Below are 10642 nucleotides of genomic sequence, written 5' to 3'. Positions count from 1 at the left end.
CTTTATTACTGCAATGCGCAATACAATTCAGTAAATAACTTATCTTCACTTATATTGCATTATATAAATAGATATAGTAATCATGAAAAGACGGATGTTCTGGAAGCGATAATTTGTGGTAATTCCGCTAATTAAATTGTATAATAAATACACGCGTTCCGCTGGCCTTGATAAGAATTCTAAATTTATGCAAAAAATAGATAAGTAACAAATAACTGAAACTACACAATTACTGAAAGATATGGAATAATAAATAACTTTTTTTAGAAAAGTGAAAAACGTATTACGTTTGGGATAAATGTTACATCACACATAAAATCATTCATATATAAATATAATGTAACTGCTAAACATTTGTTTAATATTTTAGAGGTTCAATCAGTAAGTCTATTTTATCATTATTCTTTATTAATCATTCCCAAATAAAGAATAAAATCCAGAAGAAAGAGATACTCTTCTTAGAAATCTATGTTCCGCATTATTTTGCACGATAATAAAACTTAAAAAAAAAATTGTGAAAAGGAATATTGTTTAAGTTTTAAATGCAAGATTGATTATGGCAAAATTCATAGATATATCGGAAGGACGGAAGATATATCTCCGTCCTTCGGATTTATCAGTTTGATATGCTTGCGTAATAAGACCCTTCCGCTGAAGTAGTGATATATAAAGGAGTAATAATCTCTGCAACAAATAATTTTACAAATCACAGTGGAGAATACAAAAATACATACGTACCACATAGCGCAATTTGAAATTTATATCAGCCTCAGGTTGCTTTCCGACAATGAGACGGTTCATACTTTTGTAAGTAAAAAATAATTATTTTTTAATCCTGTTGCCAACAATTATAAGTGAATTCAACGATTCATCATTCTATTTTACAAAAAATTAATTTGTTTTTATTGATTAAAAAAGGCGTTAAAAATAAAAAAAGACGATTGAATATCACGTGATCTTTTTTATATTGTTTCAAATTCTAAAGCTATTCGAAAAATGACATAAAGTAAGAGTTATCATTTCTTTTATCATCTAATTTATTATTTTTATATATTACACTATATATCATTTCTAATATATAAATATATTGTACTGATTTTTTTTCCAATTATACGTTGAAGCGCCTTCATTGGCGTACTTTTAATGAAGAATGCAACGCCGTTCGAAAATCAAGGATATCCTTCACATCTGGCTTGGTTATTTGACTCAAACAATAAATTAACTAAAAACAATGAGAGTGAACATAAGGAAGAAGACAAGCCTACTGTATGCCAAACTCAAGAGTGCAAAAAATTTGGTATTTGATAGTGAAAACTATACCTAGAATTATTATTATTACTAGATACAGCTAGTGTGAAAATTCAAATCATTATTTATTTCTACTTTTCTTCTTATTTTTTATTATCTTTCAGCACAAATGTTATCGGGGAGCATAGACAAATCTGTGAATCCGTGCGACGACTTCTATGAATACGCGTGTGGAAAATGGCCGGAGCATAATCCCATTCCGGAAGGAATGGATTCATGGAATATGTTCCGCAGAGCCCAAGTAAATGTTGCGAAACAAATAAAAGGTTAATATTAAATCACTTACACTATAGCTCGAAATGTGTATGTAATAAAATTCTAAAATATTAAACAATACTTTGCAGAAATCTTTGACGAGGGTCCAAAGGATGACGATCTTTATGCGATAAAACTCGCGAAAAAGTGGTATGCAGCTTGCATGGATACAGGTAAGCACCGATAATTTGATAATCAAAGCAATCGAAGAGTCGTGCCTAACTTTAATAATATTTTCATTGATAATAGTGGTTTGTGGTATGTTTGTTGAATCACAAAATGCTTCCAGATACAGCGGAAAGGCAAGGTCTCCAGCCTATTATTAACACTATATCCCGAATAGGTGGATGGCCAATGATAATGGAACCGGAGGAATGGAACGAGGAGGAGTACAGCTGGCAAAAAGTGGATGATCAATATATGCGTTTGACAGGAAGCAATACTTTCCACGGGGTGCAAATATGGTACAGTGCTCCGGAAACACCTCAGGAAACGCTTCAAAAAATAATACTTGTACGTATCACGTGTGTTACGTAAGCTCCTAATGCAAATTATGATTACATTAATATTATAACGCCAGTTGACAAAGGAAGATAAAAGTTTAATATTAATATATAGAGTTTTATAATTAAATTCTACTATATGTATATGTTAATATGAACCTTTCTAAAATCCGCGAGATACCTGGATCTGCCCTTGTAAATAAAGAAATGTGTTTACGGTGCACATACAAGTGGCATTTACAATTTCATTATGTAATTCATAATATTACAGTGTGTTTTGTTTCCATTTTGTTTTTTCTATTTTGTATAGGTATAAATTTATAATTAAAAGATACAATCAAATTTCTCAACAACGATATTTTAAAATAAAGCTTTTGTTGCTAGATACATATGCCAGAGTTACTTCTGAAATCATACGACGTTTGGATTAATTGGAACGATAGCAAAAAAGAATATAACGAAAGCGACGAGCAGGAAGATAGTCAAGAACCTGGAAGCGAAGACAAAAGTGATAATAATAGTAACGAAGACGATGGTAATAATAATCATAATAACGACAATATTGACAATAAAAATGACGTTGATGATGACGATACAAACGAACAGAATGATCCTAAAAACAGAAAGAAGAAAATTAGTATGAAAAAGATTAGTAAGTTGATAAAAAACACAAATGTGAAGCATAATAGAAAAATGAAGAGTAGCATCCATTCCAAAAAACATGAAGATTATAAGACAAAGAAAGAGAAAATAAAAAGACGAGTAATACCAACAAATGTTAGCGAAAAATTACGCTCGCCAAAGAACGAAAAGAATCATATGAGGCAAGCACGTAGAGAGAGACTGCAGAAAACTTTAGTGGCGACAACACCACAAATTAGCATAGAAAAGACGGCTGACGAAGATAACTTTAGGAAGCACTATACTGATTACATCTCAAAAGTAGCACGCGCCATAGCAAAAGCAAGAGGCGTCGACGTTACGGAGAAACGTATAAATAAAGATATTCAAGACATGATCGATTTTCAAATAAAGCTATTTGATGTAAGTGTTGCACTGCTTCATCGAACAACGAACAAGAAGAATAATAATATAATTAATGATAATGTATTCCAGATTGTGGACTTCGGAGAATATGAAAAAATGAATCTCACTGATCTCCAGGAATGGTATGATAAAAAAAATCCTAAAACTGCTAATAGCAAAGTAAGTTGTTATTTTAATCGATTAACATCATGTGTAATTTTCTCTGATTAAATAAGCTTGATTAACATCGCAGATTAACTGGCTATACAAAATTGGGGAAATATTTGATGAGGCCCATGTAGACGTAGATGTCAATTCAAATGTAGTTATTGAATCAAGTTATGTCTCAAGTCTTGTCACTTTGCTAGACGAGACGTCGAGTCGAACAATCGGTAAATTCTGAAAAAAAGTACGGCTACTATAATAAAATATTGTCAATAAATATACTTACGTGGAGTATATATTTTAGTGAACTACATACATTGGAATTTTGTGAGCAACATAATAAGAACTACTACAAGTGAAATGAAAAAATTATACCATGAATGGGAAGAGAAACAGAAAAATGTTAATGCACGAATTTTTGGAGTGCCAGCAAGGTGTGGTATAAGCTCTTATATGTATAAAAGAGGGGTTCGCTTTTCAATTAGCTGAAAATATAACTTCTTATATTAAGATATATTTTTTCATACGACGCAATTTTAATACATGATTCAAAATCAAAGTTTTAAATTTTATATGTGTGTATTTATATTAAACTCATAATAAACTATTACAGATTGTTTGAATGCATACAGGAAAAAGAGATGAGTGATATTGCAGCATACGAATACGTGAAAAATCATTTCTCTGATGAAATTACAACAACAGTAAGCACATTATACTTTTTAAAAGTTTTATTCTGCCAGTCTCTATATATAGCTTTTTGTTTAAGAATGTATAATTAAATCACTTATTTCTATTGTAGGCTTCAGACATGTTAGACGATATACAAAAGGAAGTCGAATATGAAATTAAAGAGACGGATTGGTTGAATGACGATACTAAGGATATTATTTTAGCGAAGTTAATAAATATGAAGAAATTTATTGGATATCCAGATTGGTATAAAAATAACACTATTGTTAAAAAACATTTTCAAGGAGTAAGTTTGTTCAAATTTATTAAATGCTACTACATATTAACTATTTGATTTAATTACTCTATTTCATTATAGCTCATGGTCATTAATTCGTATTATGAAAATACACTCAGTTTTAATAGATACAGCAAGTGGAAATCATTGCGACCCTTGATGCCAGATGAAAATGATCTATTGTAAGAAATGCATATGCATACATTTATTCCAGTATAATAACAGATTTATTTCCTAATTTACAAAACTAAACATATATAAATTCTGTTTTACAGAACGAGTTTTATAAGTCCTATTATGGTAAATGCTGGTTTTACAAAGTATTTTAATGCTCTAGGTACGTCATATGTCTTCTTTTAATAGCTTATATAAATTTGTAATAATTAATATTAATTAGTGACTTATATAAATTTGTAATAATTCAATTAAGCTCATAATAATTCACATCATTATCGATATTAAGCTCTCCTTTGTTTATAGGTCTTTCGGCAGCGGATTTCCAGAGCCCATTGTTCGCTTACGATAGACCACAGTAAATAAACCATTTTAATTTAAAAAAGGCAATAACGGAACACAGCGATAGATTCATATAAACTATAAATTATACCATTTTCACAATTTTATAATTTCTAATAAATTCTTAACAAATTCGTTTTCTAACTATTCTTTGTTTCAGAGTTATTAATTACGGCATTGTTGGAGTAATAATGGCTCATGAAGTTAATCATGGATTCGATGACGATGGTAACGTTATCAAATAATATTTTATATTACATCTTTAGCTTTTCTAAATTTTAGTACATACGTGTATATGTATATAAAACTATTGCGATGATTTAACAATAGCTATGACTTTAAGGGAAACTGGGGTTACAAGTAACATTGATAAATTGTAACATCCATATAAAGAATATTATGAACAAGATATAAAAACTTAAAGAAAGATAGTAATCTGTTATGGTGATTGTAACAAAACTTCTATCTTTTCTTACGTTGTTATTATATTCATAATTTTTTTGTATAAATGTTGCAACTTATCCTCCTTTCTCTGTTACTTTTAATCCCAGTTTCCTTACCTTAAAAAGTATATCTCCACAAATGATCTTTTAAAATATTTAAGAAGTATTGCAAAAAAAAACAGAGACAATTTTTTTAGGATACGCTTACAATAAGAACGGAAATTTGATAAAATTGTCATCTGCAATAACTGAAGCACACGATAAAAGAACAGAATGTTTTGTAGAACAATTTAATAATTATTCCATTTCAAAGAAGTCAAATTACAAAATAAAGGTTCGTTATTTATTCTGCATTTGATTAATGTAATTCACATTATGTTTCTTGTTGTGTATTTTGAAAATATTTGATCGAATGAATTATTGAGAAAAATTGCAGAACTATGGAAATAAGACGATAGGGGATAATATTGCTGACACAATGGGATTAGAGGCTGCGTTTAGAGCATATGAAAGGAGAGAAAGAGAATGCGGAAAAACGGACACTGTATTGCCGGGCCATGAAGATATCACTAATGATCAACTTTTCTTCTTATCCTTTGCTAATGTAAGTATACAGAGAAATAGTGAATTCATAGATGTAAAAATTTGTTGTACGGCTAACGTACAAAATTGGGCATAAGCCCGATGGACGCCGTGGAGGGAGTGAGAACCTAAGAAATCGTTGACCAACGAAAAGAGTCCGAACGTTTGAATATAAGCGTATATTTATAAACGTTTGATAAGACTCACGAGCGGCAGCTCGTATTACAGCTGTGGTACCTCGAGTGGTACTATTGTGTATGTGCTAACGGTGTGACCGTGCTGGATGTATGGCTCATCGTAGGTACGGCTGCTGCTCGTGGCTGACTTCTTGACGAAGATGTGTTTTGTATCAAGGCTTGGGATGACTGATCGCCGCTTGACCGTCAAGCGGCGTTTTTATATTGATCGCAATTGCGAAAAGCTATTGCCAATCGCAAGTGCGATGTTCGATATTTCCGCGCGGTTAGCGTGTGTCAGTATTGTCGCAACTAATTCGGGGAACTACCGTTGGATTTTAAGGTTTCCGGGTTTGTCCGCGTTGCGACAGCGCTTTAGACATAAGTTTAATTTCTTTCCGGTGCATGCTAACCGGAGATCGGTTGCCATGCACCAGGTCGTTATAATGCTCAGTTATAACAAATTAGATTATGAAAATAACAATAGTAATCGAAATAAATTATGAAAGACCAATACTAATTCAAATAAATGTTTATATACTGTAATGCATTAAATTGCGATAATGTTTGCAGTTGTTCTGTGAAGATATAACAAATAGAACCTTAGAAAAGGCCAAATCAGATGAGCATAGCATCGGAAGACTGAGAGTGATAGGGTCTGTTTCAAATTCACGAGACTTTGCCAAAGCTTACAATTGTCCGGTCGGCAGTGCGATGAATCCCGAAAAGAAATGTCATGTCTGGAAGTGACTTTCTTATATACATATTACAGAATGAGTTTGCCAATGCTTAACAAAAATGGGAAACGATTAACAAAAATAATCTTATTACATATATCGATAAATAAAGTGAAGCATATATATAAATCAATTGTTTTATTTTTCCTTCACTATAATAATTTGTGATCTACACTACTCAAAAAAAAATAGGGAACACTTTCCAGACACCAAAAATTAGGCTATTTTCAAATGACTGTAACTCGGTGAAAAATCATCGTAGATAAAAAATAAAAAAGCATTTTGAAGCTTGAAGATCCAACTTTAACGCTCTATCAGCCGATTTTCAAAATTCTTTTAACTTCCTTGTCTTATGCAGTAAGAAAGAACACCCTGTTTTGTTCTTTAAAATTTCGTATTTTTGACACTTTGCAGCTCGACCAACAAATTTTTTTCGAATAATTCAAGTAAACTTCATAAACTACAACATTTTGCCTACAAAATGCTTTTTTTAAAATTTATCTACGATTTTTTTGACTGAATTACGCAACTTTGAAGTTAAACCTGCATTTTTTACAAATGATATCCGTACTCCGTGAAAAATCATCGTAAACAAAAAATCAAAAAACCATTTTAAAGCTCGAAGTTTTAGCTTTAACATGTTAATAATTGTTTCAAAAATTTTTTTAATTTCTTAGTACTATGCCCCAAAAAGATACACTGTTTTTTCCTTGAAATTACGTATTTTTAACAGCCCGTAACTTAATAAAATAATTTTTCTCGACAAATCCAGTGCAAGTGCCATAAAGTATGACATTTTTTCTACAAAATGTTCTTTTTTTTAAATATTTTCTACAATTTTTTTTGACCGAGTTACAAGACTCCGAAGAAACACATCTTTTACGTATATTTTTCTGAAAAATGACGTCTACCGCCGACATTAGCATTACCCAATATGCACCACGTGGAGGTTGCCGGTCGGATTTTTGCACATCGTGTGTGTGTGTGTGTGTGTGTGTGTGTGTGTACGTGCGTGCGTGCATGCGTGCGTGCGTGCCGGTGTGAGTGCGTGCGTGCATGCGTGTGTGTGTATCACAGCAGAGATAAGGATCCCACAGTTCATCACTTCTGCGGTATTTAATGACTCCAAACCCTCTCTTTTGTGTGTGTGTGTGCGCGCGCGCGCAAGAGTGTTTAAAAGTGTGTATTTCCTCCTCTCTGATCAATTACTGCTTGCAAGCGTTCTCGCATATTTATACATCTTGCAATACGATCTTGCGAAATGTTGTGCCAAATTTTCGTTAAAATTTCTCTCAATTTTTCTAAATTTTGCGGCTTTTCTTTGCGACGCCTTAATCGTCGTTCTTGGCGTCGACGAAATAAACGCTATGATCAACGTTGCGTAATGCCAGTACGATCTTACAATGGCGGTTCCGTGATGGTGTATATCACTTACATGACAAAGTGATCTAGTAATCCTGTCACCTCCGGCAATGACAGGTGTTCAATATGTTAACGATATTTTACGACCACATGTTTTGCAATTAAATCGTACTTGTCGAAACTTTATTTTCATGCAGGACAACGCTCGACGGCGAATATAACGCGACGTTTTTTTGAACGATACGCAACTAGACTGTTAAATCATCTCGCCAATAGCCCGGACTTAAATCCAATCAAGCACATTTGGGATAAAATGGAACGACGATTAAGGCGTCGCGAAGAACAGCCGCAAAATTTAGAAGAATTGCGAGAAATTTTAACGAAAATTTGGCACAACATTCTGCAAGATCGTATTGCAAGATGTATAAATATACGAGAATGCTTCCAAGCAGTAATTCATCAGAGAGGAGGAAATACACACTATTGAACACTCATGCGTGCGCACGCATACACATACACACACAGCAGAGAAGGTTTGAAGTCATTAAATACCGCAGAAGTGACAAACTGTGGGGTCCTTATCTCTGCTGTGACACACACATACACACACACACACGATGTGCAAAAATCCGATCGGCAACCTCCACGTGGTGCATATTGGGTAATGCTAATGTCGGCGGTAAACGTCATTTTTCAGAAAAATGTACTGTAAAAAACGTGTTTCTTCGAAGTCTTGTAACTCTGTCAAAAAAAATCGTTAAAAAAATTTTAAAAAAAGCATTTTGTAGGCAAAATGTTGTAGTTTATGAAGCTTTACTTAAATTATTTGAAAAAAAGTTTGTTGGTTGAGCTGCAAAGTGTCAAAAATACAAAATTTTAAAGAACAAAACAGGGTGTGCTTTTTTACTGCATAAGACAAGGAAGTTTGAAAATCTGCTGATAGAGCGTTAAAGTTGGATTTTCAAGCTTCAAAATGCTTTTCTTATTTTTTATCTACGATGATTTTTCACTGAGTTACAGTCATTTAAAAATAGCCTAATTTTTGTTGTCTGGAAAGTGTTCCCTATTTTTTTTTTTAGTAGTGTATATCATATTTTTGTTCGTTATAAAAATAACAGTTATAAACATTTTTGCGCATCAATTATACATGAAAGACATAATGTGTGTAGTTATGACGCAAAGCGATGCCACGAAAAATCAAAATATCAGGTAATTTTTTTTAAATATGAAGGAGGATAAATAAAATAATCTAATTTTGTCTTAAATGATGGAACCATCATTATGCATGTTTTTTATTTATATTTTTTGGTATGCTGAATTATTTATAAATGTTAATTTTAAGTTAGCCTGTTAGGAAATTATAGTATTTACGTTATGTTACCGTTAATTGGTGTTTTACTAAACATTCAAACGCGTATTACTTTCTGGGTTAATAAAAATTTGAGAAAAAAAGAAAAAGGTAAATGTGAAAATTAATTACTTCTTGAGTTTTAGACGTTGCATTGATATACATGTTATCATAAGCGCCATTTAATTGACATAATTCAGAAAGTCAAAGATGCGTTTTCTTAGGCTCTATCAATTCAATATTGTGATGTAGCAGGATTTTTCTGCTTACATATAATAATGACATTTAAAAGAATAAACTGTGTAGTAATTCTATATTGTAACGGAAAACATAGAAATATTCATTTACCGCATAGTGCAACTGAATCTTACATCAGCCTCAGACAACGTTGCAATAATGAGATGGATCATTTTTCTGTAAGTAACTTATATAATGAGAAAAAAGTTTGTTAATTTTAGTAAATGTATTTACTAATTCTAAATTTACTTAATTAAAGAAAACAATATTTTAATTATAAAACTTTTTTCTTAAATATAGTAAAATGTTTTGTTGAAATAAAAAAATGATTTTTTGTTGAAAAATTTACTTAAATCTAGGTCAGAATTCCTAAATTACTTCAAAATATTTGTTGAAATCTAGTAAATAAATTTTTATAATATTAAATCCAAATTTCTTAATTTTAAAGATAACATTTTAGTACATATTTGTTCAAATTTACTTTTTCAAACTTACAAAATTAATAAATAGTTTCTTAAAAAAAAAAATAATTGTTAAAAATAATTTGTTACTTTTGAGAGAACGTAAACTTGAATAAATGTAATATATCCGATAAAAAACACAAGTTTTTATTTTTATGAAATATACATTTTTTCTTTTAAAAGGCAATTTTTTAATCTAAAAATTCTATTTTCTGGTATTAAAGTATTATTTTGTATATTTTTTTATAAATCTTAAAGGGCAAATTTGGTTTTTTGGGTCGGAAAAATCGATTTTTGATTTTTCACTGAATATTTTAGTTTACACCTCAAGAATATTTCCAGAAAATTTCATTTCAAAATTTGTAAAACGAGTTATGAGTCAGTCTTAATTGACCTGAGCACAGGTCTTGATGAATTCGATTACGAACCGCCACTACATGAAGATGCTTAGCAAATCATAAGAGCAAGATTAATACCGGCTTGAAAGATCAGTGAAACGAAGCCTTGAGACTACAAAAAAGCTTGAACAAAGCGTAGAAGCAAATTAATGACA

The 10642-nt window shown here is 31.4% G+C and overlaps 1 protein-coding gene across 1 annotated transcript; it reads left to right on the top strand.

Moving 5' to 3' along the window:
* The first annotated feature begins 675 nt into the window (after positions 1–675).
* On the top strand, positions 676–6810 carry LOC105202913 (neprilysin-11). Its single transcript, XM_039449034.1, has 18 exons — positions 676–807; positions 1122–1297; positions 1413–1574; positions 1653–1736; positions 1853–2076; positions 2451–3110; positions 3183–3272; positions 3346–3484; positions 3562–3691; positions 3871–3961; positions 4060–4236; positions 4309–4409; positions 4503–4564; positions 4708–4759; positions 4904–4971; positions 5384–5520; positions 5623–5790; positions 6518–6810. Exons 1-18 carry the CDS (start codon positions 788–790, stop codon positions 6692–6694), a joined length of 2718 nt encoding a protein of 905 aa, XP_039304968.1. The 5' UTR covers positions 676–787; the 3' UTR covers positions 6695–6810.
* Positions 6811–10642: the final 3832 nt, after the last annotated feature.

Source organism: Solenopsis invicta, chromosome 5 (assembly GCF_016802725.1).
Source record: "Solenopsis invicta isolate M01_SB chromosome 5, UNIL_Sinv_3.0, whole genome shotgun sequence".
In the NCBI taxonomy this organism is placed as follows: domain Eukaryota; kingdom Metazoa; phylum Arthropoda; class Insecta; order Hymenoptera; family Formicidae; genus Solenopsis; species Solenopsis invicta.
This window is presented reverse-complemented; position numbering and strand designations above follow the sequence as displayed.

Bases quoted from the DNA above. Each gene is read 5' to 3' on its own strand.
- LOC105202913 (XM_039449034.1), top strand. From the start codon at position 788: ATGAGACGGTTCATACTTTT. The intron at 1,298-1,412 runs GTATTTGATAGT...ATTATCTTTCAG, and splicing joins TCAAGAGTGCAAAAAATTTG to CACAAATGTTATCGGGGAGC. The intron at 1,737-1,852 runs GTAAGCACCGAT...AAATGCTTCCAG, and splicing joins TGCAGCTTGCATGGATACAG to ATACAGCGGAAAGGCAAGGT.